The following is a 23,328-nucleotide window of genomic DNA, read 5'->3' as shown; positions in this document are numbered from 1 at the left end:
CGTGGCGCCGCTTCTGGCAATTTTATGGTTTCCATTTTATTGATTTGCGATTTCTGCTTGTCGCTTTGGCTGGGTGGGATTGGTGGGACAAGTGACCAAATAGAAATATGTTGTTAGTGGAGCAATGCGCTGGGATATTTAGCCGGGCATGTGTGCTTATTATACGAGCCACACGAAATGTGTGTCAGCTTGGTGGATGAAGGTAGGTGGTCGTTGGGTGGGCAGGTGTTGCGGGCTTACATTGGTCCCAAATGGCTTTGGTTCCTGAAAGTTTATTTCAAAATCATGCGAGCCATTTTTAATTTATTTAATGCCCTATTCTGCCAAATAGTTTATAATAGATTTGCATTGATAAGATCTGAATCTAATGTAAACTTTACATTTTAAACAAAATACGTGTAGATGCCGAACCTTTGATTTATTCCCAAAAGTATGCAACCCAATATACATATTCAATTCGCGATAAGCGAATGTTTAATGAGCTAAATTCGAATACTGTTCGCGAATACTTGACAGACACTAAAACTAACTTATCATATACGCCCAGACATATATTAAGTATACGTAATTACGTGAACGCAATAAGTTGCTGTCCCTTGTTTACTGCAGCTCCGACCGATGGCTGCTCCTTGTCTCGCGTGACCAGGCAACATGTGCCGAGGCCGCCCAGGATGACCAGCAGACAGAAGGCGGACAGGGAGAGGGCGGGGCTCACCTGCCTGAGCAGCGTGAGAAAAGAGGCGGAGAGCTGCCACACACGCGCCCACGTGACGGCGGAGAAGGAGAGGCAACTACGCTGCTCCACTGGCACCAGTTCGCCCAGGCAGGCCAGGATCATGGACTGGGCGCAGGCCACAGCCGCCTGGGGAAGTGAGGCCATCAGCAAGCCCAGCGTCAGTCCATACACCTCAGGCATATCCTCCTCGGCCAGAAACCAACAGATGCTACCAATGCAGCCGACCACGATGGCAAATCCCCCCGCCCACTGCCACTTGCGTTCACTCAGGTTGAAGGTCAGGTGTAGGGCCAGGAAGCAACCCAGCATCTCGGCCAGCCCCATGGCCAATGTGTTGGACACCAGGTGCTCCCTGCCAAAGGACCGCACATGGAGCAGCAGCCCAGTGTTGACCACCATGAAGGTGGCAAGTGCCATGTGCACGGCCACCAATTGGAAAGTACTCCTGCGCTGGCCCATCCACAAGTGCATCCAATGCACTGCGGGCATTGGCTCCAACATCCTTTCCCTCAGCTCCTCCAACTGCTGGGGTAACTCCTTGGACACTTTGTGCATTCTACCATTGGTACGGGCTGCTTCTAGCAGGACTCCCACCGTTCGCTCGATGGCCAGTTGAGCTTCCTTGGTGTGTTGCAGCTGCCAGCGCGGTGAGTCCGGAGTCCATGGCAGCAGGAAGACAATCACCAGCAAGGAGAGAGTTACACCCAGATATATGTGCTGCCAGCTGGGAGCATTGGAGGCCAAGCCAGGGAGCAGGATCAAGCCCAGAGCCCAGAAGCAGTCGTAAAGCAGGAGAGCTCCTACGCGATATTTGCCCGCTGTTATGTCACCAACTGGAAAACAGATTATTTAATCTTAAAATATTCTTAAATATTCAATTTTACTTACATATATACTGCCCCGAGGTGATCATAAAGCAGCACGAAACAGCAGCCAAGCATCGGAGTCCACAGTGCAGACTGAAGTCCTTGACTAGACCCATCAGCAGGCTGCACATGAGCAGGCACCAGATGCCAGTTCCATAAATCTGTCGGGGACTCAGGACACTCATCAACTTGGTGGCCGCCACGCCACCGATTAGGAGGCCAAAGAGGTGCCAGTACTGAGACCAGGCCACAAAGAAGTCGCACAGACACACCAAATCGAACTCCATGGTCAGGGAGTGGAAGCCCGTGGTGTAGAGGAACTTTCGACACTGTCGCATGGCGTATCCTGACTCTCCGTAGTTGACCATCACATAGCAGTGGTCCAGCGAGACGGTGGAGTTGACCTCCGGCCCGAAAGCCCTCGTATCACACTTGTACTCCTCCTCGGGGTACAAATCCGGCGCTGTGAACAGGATGCAGGCCATGAACCAGGCGGCGGGAATCTTGCAGAGAAACAGGATGAGCAGGGAGCGCAGTTGCCAGGGCCCAAAGTCCCCCATGATGTGTGTGATTACATCGTCGTCGTTGTCATCTGCTAGATTATTTGCTTTCGGGGGAGGAGTTTGAGGAGATACCTCGTTGGCCTTCGGATCAGTGCAGGTGAAACTGTGCGCCATGTGACCCAAATCCAAAGGAGCGGGTGAGTTTCGGCGTATATTGGGCATCCAGCCTCCATAAAGATTATCCTCCTTCATTCTTAGTTAGCTGCCAAATCTTGTTACCACGTCTTGGGAGTGCCGACCCTCCAGCATGACTGGGACTTCGCTTAGCACCTCACCTGGGCAGGTAAACTCGAGGGCTCCGGTTTGCGGTGCCTGCCTACGACGTCGTCGCTAATCAAATCACTCCAAATAAACGGAGCAACGTTCCTAACCGATTGTGCAAACATTTGGGCCGACAAGTTGCGATCTATTTTCGCGTCGATCTTACGGACTTATGGGAGGATCTACCGGGGAATCCGATCGCGGTGGCGTGCAATTGACATGATTGAAGCTAATGAATTGGACAGGTAAACAACATCGGAATTCGAACTTATTGGAAAGCTGCGCAGCTGGATTCGTTTAATTTAATGATATCGCCATATTTTATATAAAAGATATTTATTTATCTAGTCTACTCCCGAGTTTTCAAGTTCATGGCTTTTGAATTATTGAATATGGCCTAGAACTCTTAGCCAATGCTATGGGTTGGGTCTCCCACTTCAATACTTCTTGAATCATCGTGAACCAAGGCCTAGTGTTGTCCACATCCCCATCGAAATATGATGTAATATGTTTGTGCTCAAATGTTACGTGTGTGAGTTGCTACTTTCGTTGGCCAATTGAATGTTCCACTTGCATTTTCAGGAAAAACTTGTTTCGGGAGGACCATGGCTTTTCTTTTGCCAAGCCAGTTAGGCGTTGAAAGTGAGTAGCTCACCGGATCAGTAGCTATCGTGGCTTCAAAGTGGCCACACCATGGACAACGCCGAAGTGAGTACTGTGGAGCTCCAGACGGATATTTACCAAGACGCTGTGGTCTTCATAACGGGTAATACAGAGGCGATGTCCAAAAAAGACTGTTCAAAGATGGTTAACTTTAATAGGAGCAACTGGCTTTGTGGGCAAATCGCTGCTGGAGAAGCTGCTCTGGAGTTTTCCGCAGATCAAGCGGATCTACATGCTCATCCGGCCCAAGGGTGGAGTCACAGTGGAGGAACGATTTCGCGGATTCCTTCAGAATCCCATTTTTGAACGCCTAAAATCGGAGCATCCAACGCAGCTGAAGAAAATCTTTCACTTCTCTGGCAACATTGAGGACGACAACTTCGGTATGGCTTTTCAGAGAAACTGTAAATGAAAACTCATGACTTCGCCAGACTTTTCCACCAACAGGTTTAAAAGAGTCCGACAGATCGGTGTTGTGTGCTGAGGTCAACATTATTTTCCACAGTGCAGCAACAGTAAGTCCGAGGGGTATTCCCCAAGATTTTCCCACTGATTGGGGTCTTCAAATTCCAGGTACGATTCAATGAGTGTCTGAAGGTGTCGGCTCGAGTCAATTCGCAGGCCACATACAATCTTCTAGAGCTCTGCAGGCAGATGCCTCAACTGAGGGTAAGGAGCTCCAGTCCGTAGATTCCTTCTTTTTAACTAAGTAATGGGTCAAATCTCTAGAGCTTTCTGTACGTCTCGACGGCCTACTGCAATCCGGGTCGCAAGTATGTGGATGAGCAAGTGTACCCCACCATGCCGCCGGTGGATTGGCGTCAGTTTCTAGCAGCCACCCAGAAAATACCCGACGACTATCTAAATCGCCTGGCCGATTATATAAAGGGTCCGCATGTCAACACCTACACCTTTACCAAATCCATTGCCGAGCAGATTGTTAATGCATACAAGGATGTGATTCCCATAGTGATAGTGAGGCCTTCGATAGTCACTGCTGCGTACAGGGAGCCCTATCCTGGATGGATTGACAATATCCAGGCCATCAGCGGGATCATGATGGAAATTGGCAAGGGCGGCATCAGCAGCATCCTAGGGGACAAGGATCTTATATGTGACATCATCCCAGTGGACTTCGTGGTCAATGCCATGATCATGATGGTCGGGAAGGCGAAATTGGGAAGGTAACTGGATATTAAGTACACCCTAATTATGTTTGTTCTTATGGTGATATTCCATAGCTTGAGCATCTGTAACGCCACTTCGGGAGTGACCAATCCCATCACCTGGACGCATCTTGGCGAGCTCACAATGAAGTGGTCTCGTATCTATCCCACCCGGCGGATGATAATGTTTCCCAACTTCAAGTATAGGTGCAGTGCTTTTAACCACGAGTTGGCTGTGTGGATTCTGCACTTTGTGCCCGCCTTGCTAATGGATCTGCAAACCCTGCTGTTGGCCCAAAAGAAACGACTGGTGACACCAATTGCCAAGAAATTCCGACAGGCTTGTCTAGCAGGTATCTTTATAAAATCTCTTCAGCAAATACAATCGTTCATTGAACTGCTTACAGGTAGCTTTTTTTCCCTGAACGAGTGGATCTTCAAGAACAAGAGCCGTTTCTATTTCAAGGAAATGATTGAGAATGGTACATATCCCACTCTCTATTGGAATCTGGAGGAGCTGGACTACGATGACTATGTGCGGCGTCACATGATTGGAATCAACAAGTACCTGCACCGCGAGAAGTTCACCGTTGACTCAAACAAGTTTATGGTGACCAGGTGAGTCGTTCGTTCATCATTTCCGTCTTCGTATCCAGCTCAGATTAGGATTGTTGTTAAATTTTCCGTTTATGCGGATTTGGATTCAGAAACAAAACATTAAAGTATTAAATTTTTTACAGGATTTATTGGTTCTGGATATTCCTGCATTTGATGTTCTACATGATGCTTGTCTATATTGCATTTTAGTCAAGTAGATTTTGAGTGTTTAGCGATAAGCAGGTAAATTAATAATGAGTGTAAAGGAAGTTGTTTTAAATATTTATTTATAATATAAGCTCCACTCCAATAGTTATCTTTTATGCGTTTAGATGCGTTTGAGCAGAAGTTAATGGTCAAAAGCCCTCCAGTGGAAAAACTATTTTAGAACTTGTCCATTTCATTGTAGAAATCGTTCCCTGACTGGTGGCTTCTCCGAGACCCGCTAACACAAAGTATACACCATAGGCTGTGTATAATCTGTTCTAGCGGGAGTCGGTGAAGGCACCTGTCAGGGAAACGATTTATACAATAAGGTGATCAAGGACTGAGTTCTCGTAATGGGTTTTTATTTTTTCGCCATCGCAAGCAACAGCAATAAACTTCTTTGGTCACTCAGCATGCTTAAAGAAAGCCATTTCATCATATGTTCCGTGATGATTCGAGTTATGTATATTCTTGCTCATTGGGATGCTCCAGGATGCGGTCCAGTCGCAGGCGATTGTCAATGTTTTCCTGTAGTTCTCATTGGTTCCCATAATCTTAAACTAAAATTCTTATAGGCTCGATGGAAATCAAAATCATCAAGGAATTTTTACAAATTTGAATTACTACGCCTTGCAATGCACCTCATTAATTCGAAGCTCGTAAGTTCGTAGTCCAGAAGAAAGCCATCAAGTAATTCTTACAAATGTTGATGAGTACGTCCACCAAATCGAAAAGGCAAAATATAATTTTGTCCATGTTTTAGGATTGTCACTGTCAAGTTAGAGACTAGTTTCCCTTGCCTAAAATGTCACCTGTTTCCTACCTATCGTATGGTATTCGGAAAAATAAACCCACAAATATACCCTCGGATATATGGAACTGTCAAAGGATCTTGAGAACGAAAAGAAGGAACAGAAGAGCATCGATTGGAGGGATACGTTGAGTCAGATGGAAACGATGCGTCTCCTTGGTCTGCAATCGAATTCTGAGGAAACCGCGACTTTGGCTAAGCTGCGCAATATCCGGAAGAGATCTTTTAGTTTAGATCCGGAGAAGCGTAAAAATGGCAGAATTTGAACAATGGAACATTTACAAAATTCAGAGCCATTAAAAATAATTAAAAAACGTATCGTTTTTTATCAATGTTATCGATTATTAAATAAAATTAGGGCAGAATATTTTCAGTGCTTTTTTGATAGTTACCAAGTCCTAGGACAATATTTTAAATGGGTTAAGTAGCAAGATATATATCATAAGTAAAATTTATTCAGTGGTTCGACCCACAAATATTCTTTAGTAAAACTGAAAGCATTTAAAATAACAATTCACTTAACCTAATCACAGAAGAATGTTTTTTCATTAGCTGACTAATACAAAGACTATTGATTGGCAAAAATAGGCTGTCGTCTTGGGCTACAATCGAGTATTGTTCACATCGGATTCGACGGTCCAAACTGGGGCGTTCAATGGAGACTGCTCCTTCGTGTTGCTCGGCTCCAAGTGTGGCACAACCGGGGACACACTTATCCTGGGCGTGAGGAGCAGGCTGGTGCAGATTCCGCCCAGAATGCTGAACACACAATACGAAGTCAGCGACATGGCCGTGTCGATCTTCCTTAGGACATTGAAGAACGGAGCTGAGAGGAGCCACACCCGGGCCCAGGTGACCACGGAGAAGACGAACAGTTGCTTCTTGTTAGCCGGCATCAGTTCGTTCATGCAGGCCAGGATCATCGATTGGGCACACGAAACAGCCGCCTTGGGAATGGTGGCGATGATCATCCATAGGCTCACTTTTAGATCAGCATCCACTAAAGAATAGCCATAGTCCATATATTGGATTCGTGAAGTTATAAAGATTAACTTACTTGAGTCCGCATTGGTGAAGATCCAGCCCATGCATCCGAGGATTCCAGCTAATATATTAAAGACCCCTGCGCATTGCCACTTCCACTTGTTGTGCTTGAGTGTAAAGTGGAGCGCCAGGAAGCAGCCAATGATTTCCGAAAATCCTGCAGGGGGAATAGAATGGTTATATAAAATTAGATTAAATAATTTCTATCAAATGAGAGTTTTTTGGATTTAAGTATTGATATGTAACAAAGAGCTTAAAGGTCATTTAGTTTATAGCTAAAATTATTAGATCAATACCAAGTTCCTAAACTTGTTTTGTTTTATGAAGGTACCAAGAACGCCCTACTCACCCATGGCAATAGTGTTGGGCACCAGATAGTCTCTTCCAAATGATCTTATGTTGAGCAGCATGCCCATGAAGTTGATGACGAAGAAAGCCAGTGCCAAGTGCGCAGCGACCATGTGCGTCTTGGCCCGCTTTCCCTTCCACAACTGCGTCCAAGGAGCTGGTGGGGGTTGGGCCTTCAAGCGCTCACTTAGTTGCTCCAGCTGCAGTCGGAAGTCCGGAGGGATCTTGAACGTGCGATCATTGATCGCCGCTCCCTCACGCACGATCTCCTCTACATTGTCAATGGAGAAGCGATCCGCAGCGTGACGGAGCAGCCAGCGAGGTGAATCCGGAGTCCAGTAGAGCAGCAAGATCAGCATGACAGTGGGGAATGTGATGCCCACATAGATCAGGGACCAGCTGTTGAAGAACGAGGAGAGTCCTGGCAACAGGATCACGCCAATGGACCAGAAAGTGTCGTATAGGATAATGGCACCAATGCGATGCATTCCCGCCGTGATGTCGGCAACTGGCAGATTGGATTTCATTATAAATATTTATACTGAATAGTTATAAATCCACTTACATATGGCTTGACCAGCTGTGAACATGATCGCACAACACACAGCGGAGAGGCAACGGAAGGCGCAGTGCAGACTGAAATCCCTGGCGTATCCAGTGACTACTCCACACAAAATTTGGGCTACAGCGCCCACACAATAGGTGCTCCTCGGGCTGATGGCCAGCATCATCTTGGTGCCCATAACGCCGCCTACAAGAACTCCGAACAGATGCCAGTACTGAGTCCAGGCCACAAAGATGTCCCTCAAGCAGACCAGATTGAACTGCATGATCAGGGAGTCGAAACTGGAGACGTAGGTGAACTGCTCGCACTCGGAACTGGTGCCAGTGGACTCGTCGAGGACATAGCACTGGTTATCCGAAATACTGAAACTGGAGTTGCTGCTGCTAGTCAAATAACTGGTGTCGCAGGTGAACTCCGAGCCGGGATAGAGTTCCGGTCCGGTGAAGATGATGCAGGCCATGAACCAGGCGGCGGGGATTTTGCATAGGAAGATAATGAGGATGGTTCTCAGCTGCCAAATGCCAAAGTCGCCCACAACATCGGCGATGACATCGGTACCGGCTGGCGCTGGAGGTGGCGTCGCCATCCTCTTGTCCAGGTCATTCTCCATCTCATTGGGGGGGATGTGGGGGGCAGTGGCTTCTCCACTTCGGGCGGGCGACGGGTTGACCATGGCGTCTATTTAGTGAAACATTCTGCGAACGAAGCATATTTGATGATTTCCCATTTATTTATTTGCTTTATTTCTTTCATTTCAATAATACCCCTCAGTAGATTTTACCCTTCCATCCCAATTGAAGTAAATTGAAAGCGGTTTACTGATGAAATCAGTCGAACAAGGCATTCAATATCACGAGAGATTGTTGAAATATCTGCGGTTACTTTTCACTTGACTGACTTTCATTACTGCATTGACAAGTAAATGTCATAAATAAACAGCTGGGCAAAATTCATAGATTAAATCTAACTTTAAACTTTCCTAAAACCCCATACTTGATCATTTTTCATTTCCAACAACTCTGTAATCTCGTTTAATTGAACTCATTAATAAATTAGCTAAGCTCTTGATTTACTTCAGCCAGTTCGAAGTTCTTGTTTGCTTTACTCTGTCACTGATATCATATCTCAAATCACGACTGACCGTAGTTTGGTCGATAAGCCAGAAGCAAAAGATAATGATGACTTTATCTGTTTGCTAGCCCTTATTTGTTATTTGTTAATTCGCGACAGATTCGCTTTGTTGGATCATCTGTATTGACAGACTCTTTATGCTTCAGTTTCACAGGTGCTAATTGGCGATTGTCTGGCTCACAATTGGTCCCACCTCCAGTCTGTCCACCTATTGGTAGCGCAAATATTTTAATTTCTAATTTTCCAGGCAGTGCTAATTGCAGAAAACTGGTAGTGCCGGTGCTAGATATTCGAATTTCCTATTCGCCATTTGATATACAGCTGGGCAATGACAGTGGAGGTAGGTCTTTCTATCAGATCAACTTGTTTCAATTCGAGCCCAAATGCAAATTAATAATTGCTTATGGGGCAGGAAAACTGAGCCACTGGAAAGGCGGTACTCGTTTCGAATTAATGGAATGCTCGACTTTTTGACAAGATTATGATTAAGTGCACTGTGCATTTGTTGGATTACATGCACTGTGTATTTAATATTTAATGCATAAAACTGCAACACGATAATGCACTTTTACGGGGTAATCAATAAATGGTAGTCTTAAAATCGATATGCATAGTAAATAATTTTTCTATTTAATAAACGAATATTTTTTTAGGATTAACCGACCTTTATAAAGCACAATATCACTTCTTGGTTTATTGAGGGTTCAATCACAGTGTTGAGTCCACAAACAGCCAAATATTTCGGAATACAATTTATTTCTCGCGATGTCTCCTTGCTGTTTGTTCGTTTGATTTCGTACAAATTAATTTAAATTAATTAAACAATAAAAACTATGTACGCCGCGGATCTGCGTTCGTAAAAGGCAGCTTTCCGATTTGCACGTCCCAGCTCGATTTTCTTATTGGATTCTTGGAGCACACGCGTCTCAATCGGCCGAGAATCAAATGGCAACTGACGCCAATGTCGCACTGGGCGCTATAGACAGGGAGTGAGCCGACTGGCTGTCCACTCGGAAACTCGAGGCGTTAATTTACTTAATGAATTTGCTCAAATAATAAAAAGTTATTGAACGGGTTAGTTTTTCGAGCATTTCTCCTTAGTTTCTATTGTTTTTTAGTCTTCATAAAGTATTTCGCACAGCCGGGATTTTAGTTGGGTTATTGAGACATTTTTTCCTTGTTTGCCTATTAAATATTTAATTTTATTGAATAGCTGACGACGAATCGATAGGGTGTCTTTCAATGCTCTTTATGTTATTAGTTTGAGCTTACCCCTATCGAGTGTGCATTATCTCAGGTGAGGAGGTGGGTTTATGGCTTGGGAGCCATAACATTATTATTTTACGTTATCGCCGTTTGCCACTCGGGCTTGTACAAATTCTTCATCGCCTTCCTTGCGGATTTCTATTTTAATCTTTATTGTCTAGGTCGCTTTTTTTAGCGCTCCTAATTACTCATCGATTGTGTTGCTCTTCATTAACCTACATTAATATCAAGCTATAGATTAATACTTTATACCCTTAATGTTATCTGTTATTCAACATAAAGTCTTTCTTCCAGGATCTACATCACATTATCATAAGTTTTCTATAAATCAGTTTAATTCGCACTAATTATTTACGCACCGTTTGCTAATTAAGACCTTTCTGCATACTCTAAACAGAAGAAATAAATAATTAAATTAGCAATATATGACGTGAAATGATCGACTTTATTTTTTATGGCGAAATTCGATAAACATCTGGTCTTTGGATCATCTCGTATAATATATATAAAAGTGGGCGTGTTTACTCTTACTAAACCTGTCTACATCAATCACTCGAATTAGTATTTTTAAATATTAGTATTTTAAATATAAGGAAAAAATAAAACATAAATCAAAAATATAATACATAATAGATAATAAAACATTTATTTTAATAATCACCGAATAATTGAGTGTACACTTTATACAAATGACTTAATATCTTAAGATCGATCAAAGCCTACTTTCGGGCTCCGCAAAAGCTCTCAAATGGTTTCCGAGCTGTGCGCTCTGTGAGCTTCCGGACCACTCTGATCCACTTCCAACTCGATCTCGCTGGAGGGATGGAAATTGATATGCCAAATATCGGCTATGCTAACTGCCATGTTCCGCTCGAAGTTGCTGAGAAGCTCATTACTATAGGCACTGCAATCCGAACTCACAGTGCTGCAGCGGCGCAGGATGATGGCCGACTGGCGACGATAGGTGTTGGGCGTGGGCACCTGGCTGATCTGGGGCTGCTCCGTGTTCCAGTAGTAGCGGTTCAGGCGACGCAGGGCCAAGCCGTAAATCCAGCCCATGGTGGCCAGGATGGTGATGGGGACCAGGTGGTGGATGACAGTGAGACAGCTCAGAAACGGGCAGAAGAGCAGGCACACGCGGCTAAATGAGATTACGGAAAGCATGAGGACCACCCGCTTCTCCTTGGACACAATCTCACTGGTGCAGGTGGTCAGCACTGCAATCGAGGCCGAGTTGGCTATCTTTAATATAAGCCAGAACACTAGTTCCAGTCCCACGCGACGCGAATTGCGTTCTGTAAGAAGAGTATACCATTAGAAAGTAATTATTTAATATCCGTAACGATGCTCACCAGTTTCGGGCAGCAACCAGATCAGATAGGTGCTGAGACCAGCTATTATCATCAGATTTCCTGCCCACCGCCAATGACGACGCGTGTACAAGATGAGGTAGAGACCCACAAAAAGGCCCACCATCTCAGCAAATCCCATGGCCGCTGTGTTCACATGTACTTGCTGGGCGCCCAGGTTTCGAATCATCAGCAGAATGATGTTGTACAGCACCATAGCACCACCCCAGATCAGGTGGATGTAAACGAGCTGGCTACGCTTCGTCTCGCCATCCCAAACTTGGCAGTAGCTGTGCTTCTGTTTGGATTTCTGGTCCAGGTCATTGGCGTACATCGTGAGCTGCACATCGAGGGTAAGTGGAACCTTTCGGTTATTGTATGTGGCTGATTCTAGCAGCTGACGCAGCGCAGCCTCCACCCGCTGATGTTGGAGCAGCCAGCGAGGAGCATCAGCTATCCAACGATGCAGCCATACCAGCACAATAAGGGAGGACGAGATGGCCACATACAGGTAGCTCCAGTTGTCGAAATATATCGATATGGCGGGCAGCAAGACGAGACCCATGGACCAGAAGAGCTCCGATAAGGTGACCACTATGATGCGAGCCTTTCCCGAGGTGATGTCGTTCACTAAAAAGAAAAATTAATAAGTTCGTGTCTTGGGTCTTTTGATGTGATCAGATCAAGCTAAAATGGAAGCTACTGTGTTGATACTTCCATACTTACATATAAATTGCCCGGAAGTGTACATGAGAGCACAAAATATGGAAGTAAGACAGCGGAAGTATATGTGCAACTGATAGGTATCCACCAAGCCGGTGAGATTACCACAAAATATCTGTCCAATCATGCCCAGCAACATCAAGCGACGCGGACTGATTCTTGAGAATTAAGAAGCAAGAGTGATCACACTGAAATAATATAAATATTTTAAACAAATACATACTTCTTGAGTGCTGAGTAGGCCATGAGTCCGCCAATCAGGGCACCAAGTGCGTGAAAAGATTGCGTCAGAGCCACAAGAACGCGACGGGAGCAAATTAGATCGAACTGACTGATCAGGGACTTGTAGTCAGTTCGGTGCTCTACGTGCTCACAGGGCAGCGACGACTGGCCACCTGGTTCCTTCGACTCCGAGGCGTTCCATTCCTGGCCATGACTGCGCACGAATCCTCGGGCCAGTGAGTTGGAATAGGCATTGCACACGTCCACATTAAAGAGTCGATCCGTGCTGCGTGCATCCTGCCAGAGAGGATGGTTCCGATCAACATGCTCCGCCTGCGACCGGCTAGCATTCCAATCGGCCGGGTGACAGACGAGTTCCCCCTTCCAGGGATACGGTGCCGTATAGATAATGATGGCCGTGAACCAGGCGCTTGGAATCTTGCAGAGGAATATCAGCAGGATGGTGCGCAACTGCCAGCGGCCAAAGCTGCCATTAACCTGCTCGACCACGTCCAGTTCTGGGTAGGACTTCCTCGGAAAGTTACCCGTCGACTGGGAATCCGTCATGTCTGTGCTAACCGATCGGAGCTTACACCTCGACGTACGTACGCGTACTGAGTTTGCTAATTTTTCATCGATCCCATGGGCTTGGAATGACTGGAGGGAAAATTATGTTTGCTCTTCCGTTTAGTTGTACCTGAAATTGGTGCAAATTAGTCGGAGATTTTGCGCTCCGTCTGGGTGATGTCTTATTATTAGGTTTGTTTTCTCCGCGTTTTTAACATCTATGACGTAGGGGCGTTGAAAAAATGAGGAAGCTATATTTAGAGCCTAATAAAGATTAATTGTCTTTAAAACGGAGAAATAAATTTTCCATTGTTGCGCGGTGCCCTGGTACTAATTAATTTCAGTAGTTTTGTTAATTATATATGTCAACAAGCTTTGCGCTATCTATATTTGGAGCAGTAGAAAGCTCCCGAAAAGTCAACAAATATTTGTATTTCTAGTCAAGCGATAAAAACGTTTGCAATAAGAATACTTGCAAAACATAAATAAATAACTTTTAAACGTTACATTTTTAAATTCACCTCATCCCTCAAAGAACACTAGCTTTTTGATTATTTATAGGAGCACCTAAAAGAATGCAACACAAATAATTTATACCTTTAATGCCTCTAGACTTGGCTCACCAAATTTTTATGCAAGTAATAAATAAAATGCAGTTTTGGTATATTCAATAATTCGTCTTTTATTAAATTTTCCTGCTTTCATTTGTTTTTTTCATATTATTCCCATTGTGTGTTTGCTTTCTACAAAATTGTTTGTTTCCCAAAATCATGAAATCGCAAATAATATTGTATTCTTTTATACTTGCTATATAAAATGGCCATGCGTGTGCCCCATCGAATATAATGCAATTAATCAATATTTGAAATATTTTACATTACTTCTGTTATGGGAAATGCTCTATATAATATATTAGGCAATTGGCTTTGTGTGTAGTTCGTTGGCTTTGTTTGATCAATTTTGCTTTTTCGATTTTGGTATCAATCTCCAATTAGTTATTGTCTGAAATAATGATGTCAGCTAACAAATCTACATATGTTCACTTCAACTGGCGAAAACAATAGGTAAAAAAGGACGAAACTTATTGCATTTCATTGCTCTTAATTCAAATGTTTTTCGTTTAACTTTATTCTGCAGTATTTACAGTGATGTCTAGTAGTAAAATAAAATAAATGCGTTGTTGGATCGAAAACATTTTCCAAGCACTATGCTCTTAGACTAAGTGTGGATTTGGCTTTGCAGAGACTTGGCGTAACAATAAACGAAAAGCTACGTATTACAAATTAATTAATTAATCTAATTTATGGCGGTGTAGTTGTGTGGGTGCGTTGTGAAGGTGAAATGGGGATTCGAGTGGGCTCGCACCTCACAATGTTTGAAATGGGAACTCGCGTTTAAGAAATAAACATATTATGCAAAGTATTTACATTTTCTAAATTTTCGGTGCGCGACTTAAGCAAGGAGTACAGTTATGGTCATAGATTTTATAGTTTTGCTTAGGTTTAGGTTTGGAGATAATATGCGCTCTGAGATTTTGCTCGTTTGTCCTTTAGTTGTGTTACGTTCGAATGAAACAAGCCAAGTCCGCTAGTTGTTTTTTGTCTGCTTAATTAACATTATGCTTAATCGCTAGTTTAAAGTCCTTCGGTTGATTTTTATGCTGATGCTTCTGCGTATCGGTAACCTTAGTGACCACCCCCTATTCCGCCCTTCCCAGCTACATATTTATGAGTTGGTGTGTCCTACATCTAGTTCCTAATCGGTAATATTTGGTTTCGAGTTCAATGATCCGTGCTGAGCCCATCCTCCACGTTGCTGTCCCAGTTGAATTCCGTGACGCCCTGCTTGAAGTAGATGTTGCCCAGATTGGCGTAGCGCTGCTCAAAGTTTGTGTCCTTCGCCTTCAGATGTTCGAAACTGAAAACGAAAACAATAGTCATTAGTAAAATAAATAATTTAATCTAAAATGCTGCTAGTCTTTAAAAATTAGTAAGTAAGCAACAAATTATTAAGTTGAAAGTATCCATTTTAGACACATACTTTGCATTGGTGGCATTGTTCACACAAAAGGAGTTTCTGTCTAGTTTTTTCTTGTATATATAATTTATATAGCTCAGGCGTCCTTTATAATTACTTATATGATCCGTTGAAATGCAAATACCTTTGAAAAAAACATGATGCTTTCACGTATTTCCTCAGGTAGGCGAATATCTTAATCACCATTTGTCTGAATGCATAATCTACTTTCTTCAGGGATTTACGCTGCAACTTGTGGTGGCATTTCCTCTTTGCTTTCCTTGGCAATACTTCCACCCGACCCGACTCTGTACTGTGCCCTCCAATCCTACAAAAGCTGCTCAATTTACTTCTGCGCAATAGAATGGTTTCCTATATGCACCCCACCATAAAAAAAGGGAACCTTCAATTGTTGATGCAGCTGCCCGAGGTACAGCTGTATATAGCTATGTGCACAATGAGTAAATCCATGTCTTGGGCCAGTTCTTCAGTTACCTTGCCCGGGGCATTGTGAGCATTGCAGAAAATGTCAAAGGTCATAAGCGGCCATTATGCGGCCCAAGACAAAAGGGTCGCTTGGGATGCAGGCAGCCAGAGATTTTTACGGGGAAGGAAAAGGAGCGGAAAAACAAAGAAAGGTGAGGGAAAACCCCGTCAACAGGCTTAAGTCACAGTTAATGAAGCGAGCTTGCAACTACCAGTGCTTGGTGGTGCATGGGTATTTCCCTTCGTTTTTGGCCCCTGCTTACAAGACGGTTGAGTTGAGCCACCCTTGAGGAGGAAGCGCAGGCGCAGCTGTTCCGATTCGCTCGAGGAACTAAGGAACAGCGCAACTCTGGAAGCGTTCCCATCGAGTAACCATCGCGTATAAGGCGGTGCCAAGGGACACGTGTGCGTAATCAGCGTCGCAAGAATCCATCGGATTGCATGGCAGACCTCACCCCTACCTTTTCATACTTCTACGAGGAGGTTCAGCATGAGAAAATTCCACCACATCGAAATCAAAAACGAGTTGCATGGGGTTGGTATGAAAAACGTAAACAATTTCCTGATTCTATATGTACAGGCTTTTTTGAATGCATATACAAGATATGATATAAGAACGCAGTTCAGCTAAGCTGCTTTATAATGATGAAATTGTACACTTCTATATTTTAGATCAGAATACCTTTTATTCTTTTTTTACAGATAATAAATTTGCTAGTAAATAGAAAAATTAATTTCGTTACATTTAAAGACAAGTCTCTTAAATTCAAATACCTTTATAAAGATCAGAACAAACGCAAGACATTTTTTTTTTTTTTCAAGACACCTTTTTTTTCAAAGGTCTATCAAGTTATACCTATTAAGGAATATCAAATTTCAAAGGATTTTTGAGTATAACGATATCTCATGCCTTAAAATGCATGTAGATTTATTAAGTCCCATATATCCAGAACACAATCGCGAAAGATAGAAAACAATCAGATTTGGAATTTAGTCGGAGTGTGCTGGAAAGAGATTTCAGAAACACCTCTGGCTGTGTTGTGTGCAACGTGTATTGATTATATTTCGAATCGGATCTTAGCTAAGGTATATAATTTATAATAGTACGATAGAGTAGTTGGTACAAAGGAATAGCCTAGATGTTGCGTGCCTTGAGCACCTGCTTCTGTGGCGGACTGGGCACGTTCTCCTTGCCGGCGAACAGGACAGTCTTCTTGGGAGTGCTGGCCGCCGATCGTGGTGTTCTTGGGGTTCGGGGGGTGCGCGGACTGCGCGGGGTGTGCGGCGCCGCCTTGGGTGTGCGGGGGGCGGGACGGGGCGAGGACTTGCCGGCGGACAGGAGCTCGTTGATCTCGCTGGTGCTGTCCTGGCGCACGCACTTGTCCGAGGAGTTGAGCAGCCACGAGGTGATCTTCTCGCAGTCGGAACGCAGCTCCGAGTCGCACAGCAGATCCTCGATCTTCTCCAGATCGGTGGTGTTCGAGCGGTTGGCCTTGCCAGGCGTTCCCAGCAGAGAGGCGGATCCCGGTTGCTTGGACTTGAGGGCAATGTTCTCCAGCTTGAGCTGTTCACACTCCTCGCGTACTTTGACAAGCAGCTGCTCCTTGTTGTCCAGCTCCAACTGGGCGAACTGCAGCACGGTGGCGAACTCGTCGAGCGCCTTCTTCATGTCCACCATGTACGCCTCGCGCGTCTCGTCCTTGCGGCGCAGCTCGTGGTAGTGGGCCAGCTGGGCGTCGCCATCGATGCGCTCCTGGAACGAGTTTGCAATCTGATTGAATTTAGCCAACGTCTCCGCCTCGCCGGCGAGCAGCTCGTGGAGCAAGGACTCCTTCAACGATACCTCGCTCTGCAGCGTCTGAGAGGAGGATCTCAGTGCGTTGAGCGCATCCTGGCTCTCGGTCAATTGCTGGCGCAGTTGCTCTGCGTCCGCCTGCAAAACCAGATAGCTCTGCTCCAGCGCTCCCTTGGCCAGCTGCACCGATTCCAGCTCCGCACGGTACTGCTCCACATCCGCATCGGACTTCTTCAGTCGCTCCATCAGTATGTTGACGGTGGCCCGGGTGTTGGTCAAAGTCAGCTGGTAGTTGTACTTCTCGGTGATCGTCTTGGCCATGTCCTGCTTCAGCTGCACCAGCTGCTGCTGCAGTGCGTCGCTCAGCTGGATGTAGTAGTCGATACCGTTGCGCAACTGCTCCTCGCATTTCTGCAGCTTCTCGTCGCGCATGCGCAGCATATCATTGGTGGTCTCCAGCAGCACCATCACGTCCTGCTTCTCCAGCTCGATCTTGATCAGCTCGTTCTCGGCCAGCTTCTGGCGCTTGTCCAGCTCGGCGCGCCAGTAGCTCTTCTCGCGCTCCACGGCGCTCTCCAGGTCGCTTTCCACCTGCTGCTGCACCTTGGCCACCGCCTGCTGCTGCTCGGTGTGGCGAGCCTGTTCCCGGCACAGCTGGCGGATGGTATCGCAGTGAGCATCTATCTCGCAGTTCTTGTCCAGAAGCTCGTCCTGCAGCGAGCGGATCAGAGTGCACTTGTTGGCCAAGTCATTCTTCAGGGTGTTGCGCTCCACCTTCAGACACTCCAGTTCCGCCTGGCAGCTCTTGGCCTCCTGTCCGTAGGACAGGGCATCCTGTTCGATCTGCTGCTTCAGCTGGACCACGTCGGCCAGCAGGGAGGCATTGCTCTTCTGGAGATTCTCCACCAGCTCAATGTTCTCGGCGGTCTTGGCCTGCTCCAGGCTGCAATGCTCGCGGGCCTGAGCCACATCCGCCTGGAGAGCAGAGAGTTGTGCCTGCAGCTGCTCCTCCACCTTTTGACGATCTTCATTTGCTGTCTGCAGCAGCTCGTTGGCCAGACGCAGTGCCTCGCTCTCGGCAACCAACGCGACCACTTGGCTTTCATGCTCCTCGTGCTGTTGCTGCAACTGCTGCTCCATGGCGGCCAAACGCTCCAGAAGAGCAGCGTGCTCCTGGCCCATCTGCTCGTTCAGAGCTTTGTGCGACAAATTCTCACTGGTCAGGGCTTCGATGAGCTGATCTGTCTTGGAGGTGGCCAACTCATGCTCCTCGCGCAACTTGGCCTCGGCTTCCTTCAACTGATCCACATGGCGGCGCAGCACGTCCAGTTGGCTCAACTGGCTCTCGATCAGTTCGTTCTTGTGACGGATCTCGTACTGTAGTGCCTCCTTACCCTTCAGACGGCTGGCGGACTTGGCCTCCTTTACGGGCGTGGTTGCTGCCGAATGCAGAGGAGTGGATGCCGCTGTTGAGGCTCCACTTCCGCTTCCGGTGGCCGTATCCGTGTGACTGGGAGTCGGACGGAAGCGCAGGCGCTGCGGCAACGAAGGAGTACGGAACAGGCGTAATCCCTTTGACTTTTTGTCCTCCTTGGGAATGGCGAATTCCTTGGCCTCCTTCGAGCTGGACGCGAAACGCACGGCGTCCTTGAAGAACTTCTCGATCTGCTCCTTGCGTTCCGGTTGAACGGTGGGCGGAGCAGCGGCTGCCGAAGCCGCGGTGGGCGTGGCACTGCCCGCCGATCCCGCCGAGCTGTTGGACGCAGCTGGCGAACCGCAGATGGCCACATCCACGTCGTTGAAACGCTTCAACTTGGCCTTGGAGAAAGACATTTTCGAACTTGTTTTTTTTTTGACTTTCGGTTTAACTTGGTAACGATTCTTTTCGGATTTTGACTCAATGTCTCATTAACAACGCTCGTTTAACTTTCGATATAACAATAACTCAACGATCAAACATAAACACAACTTTAACTTTCGGTTTAATTTGGTTATCTTTTCCTTAGGATTTTTAGGTAAACTGTTTAACAATAAGGTAGTCTGTAGTCGTTTTTAATTCTTCTGTACTTTGTGGTCCGTTCTGTGCTACACTAAACCCGCTATCCCGTTGCTACCCGTTTCACTGTACCTACGCGTTCCGCTGTCAAAACCTAACTGAGCTCACCTTCTGTCCAAGATCGCTGAGGCAGACATTACCTCCAGCTGGCAGAGCGAGCGAGAGCGGGATAGGTGTAGTATGGGAACGAGATAGAGTCAGGGGAGGCAAAGAAAACAACCCTCGAGCAGTGGTCGCTTCAATGATCCTGCATTGCTTCATCTATGTGGGATATACCCTACATGTCAGGTTGGGTATTTCCGAGATCTTCAAACGGACTCTCTTTTTAATCTATTAACACTTTTTAGTTACCACTAAATATAATATAAAAATCAGTGGACATAGGAAATAATAAACGTTGATTTGCATTTTTTAGATTTTAGCTGCACAAAATTTCATATTTCTAAAACATTCAAATGTTAATTCAAGATTAGATAAGCCATTTGCAAAATGCATTATTCTTTTGATCTTTACCAATTTTGAATTTAACTTAAATATATAATATTATATATTTTCTAAAATGCCCTCTTTTAAGAGTATCTAGAATTCAGGTAGGCACTGTTATATGTATGTCTCCTAATTTTTTTTATTTGGTGGTAGTTCGTGCCACAGTTCTTGATCCCCTGGTCATCTTATCTGTGTTTTTGTCAAGACGTCGGCCTCGTGTATGTAAAGGAAATGTTTTCATTTTAGCGCGCGCAAATGTTGCAATTGTAGTTCAAGACAGCACGAGGAGGGTTCGAGATCGGAGTGGGGGTAGCAAGATGGGTAGGGGTGGAGAGATACGACGACGGGGTTCCGCATTCCCCGACTTAAGTACATATGGGAAATGTGCCGTAGTCGACGAGCAGAGACACACTCACTCGCATCTGCCTGGTATTCTCCTTCCCTTCGAGGACTACAAGTAAATGCGATTGCTTTCGAGAGTACGAGTACAAGGATATGAGCTGATGGCTGGATGGGCTGCTTTATCCGTTAGCTCCAACCCAGCTGGCAGCCAGTATAAATCGTTAATTTGATACGAAATCCGATGCCCGCATAATTAAAGGAAAATGCGTCGGAAATGGGCGAGTTGCGCCTGCGCAATGGGCTGAATGGCATTGAGGCGAATTGAATTGCATGGAAAAAGGAAATGCGTCGGGAAAATTGATTTTTCATGTGATATCGCCAAGCAGTTGGGCAATCGGCCATCTATAATCTGAATAGAGAACCCCCTCATGATATCCTGCTGATCCTGCGGTAGCTGCCTGTGCATCCTGCCATTTTTCCGTTTCTTTTCTCCAGTGAGTTTGTCACAACTGCCAACTGGGATCAGCTGGTTGTTCCTTTGATGGCAAACAATGGCCGGAAGATTCCAGCAACTGGGAGGTGATAATTCTAGGTTAAAGCAGACAGGCATGAAATTCTGGGTGGGTCAGCCACACACAGCTGTGCCAAAGACAAGAACTAAAGGAATTATCATAGGGAAAGACAATCTAGGGAGAGCAAGGGAAATCGTTTGGAAATCAATAGAATATCAATACTTAAGAAGTACATTTTAATTGATATATGTGCTTCATAACCTTTGTTATTTTATATATTGCATGTACATAATATTTATGTATACATATAAGGTTCGAGAGCATCCTTTGGTTTTATAGAGGTAATATTTCCCACAAACATTTGCATTTTGGAAACACTTAGATTTCGTTGCTTTTCCCAAACTCTCTTCTAATAATAATGGAAATTGTACGGAAAAGGGTTTTCACAATTGGCTGATCCGATGATGTGCAGGACTCGCAGTAATATTAATGAAGTTAATGACATTTACCCTACGCCGCGACACCTTCAACATAATTTTCCCATGCCTGTCCATGCATAACTGCCATTCATTGAACGCGCTATAAGGTAACGCGATCTAATGATGTTTCCATGGGATCCATTCTTCCTATTCCTGAGCCAGAGCCAATGTCATCACAACACAAAGTGAGTGTAACAAAGGACTGGCTTGGCCCCTGAAGATCAAAGGGGTTTCGCACCCTCATGGGATACAAAACGATACTAAAAAACGAGGACGTGGACCTGAGTCATCGACCTTTGAGCTACGTCCCGATTAAGCTACGCAGGAAAGGATCCAGGAAACCGGACCCACGACTTTGGATCTGGTTTCTGACGACCAGATAAACTAGCTCCTACTGTAACTAGCAAGGGGTAACTAGCACACAGAAAACAACATAACTAAAGCCATGTTCTATCGGCACATAAGCCAATTAAGCTGGGTGTTATAAATATCAATACATAGGTCGCGAGCAGGAAAAGATCCTGATGGCAGAGCGTGGTACTCACCGCTGAAAGAGCAAAGTCTTGGCAAAGGCGTACAGCTCGATATCCAGACTGTTGAGCTTTTCGATGCGACGCTTCTGGTCGGGTCGAAGATTCTGGACAGCAGTCGCCGAGATGGTGGTGTTATGCTGCTCGAAGGGAATGGCGAAACGCAGGTTGAAAGTCTCCTCGAAAATGTACTGGGACATCTAAAATATAAAATACAATTCAAATTAGTTATAGTCTTTTAAATAGACAATACAAACTAACCTTTTGATATTCAGTCAGTCCAAAGTAGGACATGGCAGCCAGATTGCGCTTTGCGCTGGCCAGCATCACACGATCCCGCTCGTGCGCGGGCATCGAGGACTTGTTGTAGCAGCCGACGAGGGCGAGATCGGCCAGCATGCGGGTCTGGCGGTTAGCCGCCAGATTGGACTCGCAGCCGGCGAACTGGTCGAGATCCACGTCCAGCCAGTCATTGCCCTTGTAGCAAGCGGGCAGCTCGGCGGCGGTGGCCTGGCGGCCCAGGCACCAGTGGCGTGATCCCTTCCAGGTGGCGCCCCGCCGTACATGCCGATACTCGGACATGTAGCGGGCAATGGGTTGTCGCAGCAGCGAAATGTAGAAGTACCGCCGCTTGGCCGTCTCCCCTTCGTTCTTGTCCAGCTCCACGTCCACGCAGCTGGTCAGCTCGGTCCAGTCCGCGTGGAGGCCGCACTTCCAGCCCGTCGAGTAGCGGGAAAAGAGCCAGTTCTCATTGCGATGCGGTCGGAAGCAGTAGCAACGCTTCCTTTGCCGCTGGCACTCACAGGGACGCTGCAGATAATTGAAAAACATATCAGTTACTGAGCTCTTTTTAGGATATATCAATTACTTTAGCTAACTCACCTTTAGATCCAGATCCCTGACCAAATGGCGGCCAAACGAGGTGCCGCCCGTCTTCTGGATGTGCAGGAAGACCATCACGTCGTGGCCATCCATGTCGAACTGGAAATCATCGTTTAGCACATCCTCGTAGCTCAGCCCTGCATTGGCGATGATGTTCTGCGGGGCGGAGGACTTGGAGGCCATGGCCGTGATGCCGCCCACACTGTTGCCGTTGCCGTTCGCATTGCCATTAATGCTGTTGGCCTGATGGAGTGGGAGCTCATTATAGGCGAGGATATCCGAAGACTGCAGTATGACGGCACGTTTGGATAGGGCGCATACCTGCGGTTACAGCGAGGAGGGAAAACATTAAATATTACACAGAGTTCAATGGAAAGGAATGCCGACACACCGTATACCCATTTAATAAAGCTCTTAATTCCCATTTCAATGTATGGAGTAAGTCCACTTTTATTCAATGTACTGCACTCAGGGTGCAAAAATATTTAACGCCCTCTCATCTTATATTTTTAATACCGCCAAGGGCCTTAAAGTAAATTTATTGGCTGCAAAAACCGGAAAAAGTTCGGAATTGTGTGCGTGGCGAAGTGTTTATTCTGCGCATTAATTAAATGCACATCAGGATTAAATGCATATTTTTGGCTCGACACAGGTTGGTC

The 23,328-nt window shown here is 45.7% G+C and overlaps 6 protein-coding genes across 8 annotated transcripts in view; 1 reads left to right on the top strand and 5 right to left on the bottom strand.

Moving 5' to 3' along the window:
- Nucleotides 1–399: 399 nt before the first annotated feature.
- On the bottom strand, nt 400–2,421 carry LOC6619018 (solute carrier family 22 member 20). Its single transcript, XM_032722547.1, has 2 exons — nt 1,625–2,421; nt 400–1,569 (listed from the first exon to the last, which is right to left on the bottom strand). Exons 1-2 carry the CDS (start codon nt 2,355–2,357, stop codon nt 569–571), a joined length of 1,734 nt encoding a protein of 577 aa, XP_032578438.1. The 5' UTR covers nt 2,358–2,421; the 3' UTR covers nt 400–568.
- A 634-nt stretch (nt 2,422–3,055) lies between these two features.
- On the top strand, nt 3,056–5,113 carry LOC6619017 (putative fatty acyl-CoA reductase CG5065). Its single transcript, XM_002043226.2, has 8 exons — nt 3,056–3,192; nt 3,248–3,472; nt 3,537–3,604; nt 3,663–3,758; nt 3,819–4,273; nt 4,331–4,608; nt 4,663–4,873; nt 4,996–5,113. The coding sequence occupies exons 1-8, from the start codon at nt 3,120–3,122 to the stop codon at nt 5,060–5,062; spliced, it is 1,473 nt and encodes a 490-aa protein (XP_002043262.1). The 5' UTR covers nt 3,056–3,119; the 3' UTR covers nt 5,063–5,113.
- Nucleotides 5,114–6,303: 1,190 nt separating this feature from the next.
- Nucleotides 6,304–9,917, bottom strand: LOC6619015 (solute carrier family 22 member 13). Its single transcript, XM_002043224.2, has 5 exons — nt 9,623–9,917; nt 7,828–8,522; nt 7,264–7,770; nt 6,928–7,071; nt 6,304–6,870 (listed from the first exon to the last, which is right to left on the bottom strand). The coding sequence occupies exons 2-5, from the start codon at nt 8,498–8,500 to the stop codon at nt 6,473–6,475; spliced, it is 1,722 nt and encodes a 573-aa protein (XP_002043260.1). The 5' UTR covers nt 8,501–8,522; nt 9,623–9,917; the 3' UTR covers nt 6,304–6,472.
- A 927-nt stretch (nt 9,918–10,844) lies between these two features.
- LOC6619012 (solute carrier family 22 member 3) lies at nt 10,845–13,126 on the bottom strand. Its single transcript, XM_002043223.2, has 4 exons — nt 12,520–13,126; nt 12,300–12,454; nt 11,577–12,203; nt 10,845–11,519 (listed from the first exon to the last, which is right to left on the bottom strand). The coding sequence occupies exons 1-4, from the start codon at nt 13,083–13,085 to the stop codon at nt 10,969–10,971; spliced, it is 1,899 nt and encodes a 632-aa protein (XP_002043259.1). The 5' UTR covers nt 13,086–13,126; the 3' UTR covers nt 10,845–10,968.
- Nucleotides 13,127–14,174: 1,048 nt separating this feature from the next.
- The window catches only part of LOC6619013 (heparan-sulfate 6-O-sulfotransferase 2), a 78,787-nt gene continuing 69,633 nt past the window's right edge, over nt 14,175–23,328 (bottom strand). The window contains exons 3-6 of the mRNA XM_032720637.1: nt 22,670–22,990; nt 22,049–22,597; nt 21,803–21,987; nt 14,175–15,002 (exon numbers count right to left, since the gene is read on the bottom strand). Coding sequence (XP_032576528.1) covers nt 14,867–15,002; nt 21,803–21,987; nt 22,049–22,597; nt 22,670–22,990 — 1,191 coding nt within the window. The 3' untranslated portion in view covers nt 14,175–14,866. The remainder of the gene's footprint in view (nt 15,003–21,802; nt 21,988–22,048; nt 22,598–22,669; nt 22,991–23,328) is intronic.
- Nucleotides 16,622–19,559, bottom strand: LOC6619014 (intracellular protein transport protein USO1). 3 transcript variants are annotated; one of them, XM_032720636.1, is made up of 2 exons: nt 17,431–19,559; nt 16,622–17,358 (listed from the first exon to the last, which is right to left on the bottom strand). In XM_032720636.1, the coding sequence occupies exons 1-2, from the start codon at nt 19,213–19,215 to the stop codon at nt 16,723–16,725; spliced, it is 2,421 nt and encodes an 806-aa protein (XP_032576527.1). In that variant the 5' UTR covers nt 19,216–19,559; the 3' UTR covers nt 16,622–16,722. The 3 variants fall into 3 exon arrangements, with proteins under 3 accessions (XP_032576527.1, XP_002043258.1, XP_032576526.1); XM_002043222.2 differs by having other exon boundaries at nt 16,622–17,340; XM_032720635.1 differs by having other exon boundaries at nt 16,622–19,559.

Source organism: Drosophila sechellia, chromosome 3R (genome assembly GCF_004382195.2).
Source record: "Drosophila sechellia strain sech25 chromosome 3R, ASM438219v1, whole genome shotgun sequence".
Lineage (NCBI taxonomy): Eukaryota > Metazoa > Arthropoda > Insecta > Diptera > Drosophilidae > Drosophila > Drosophila sechellia.
The sequence above is the reverse complement of the archived record's forward strand: the minus strand, read 5'-3'. Positions and strand labels throughout refer to the sequence as shown.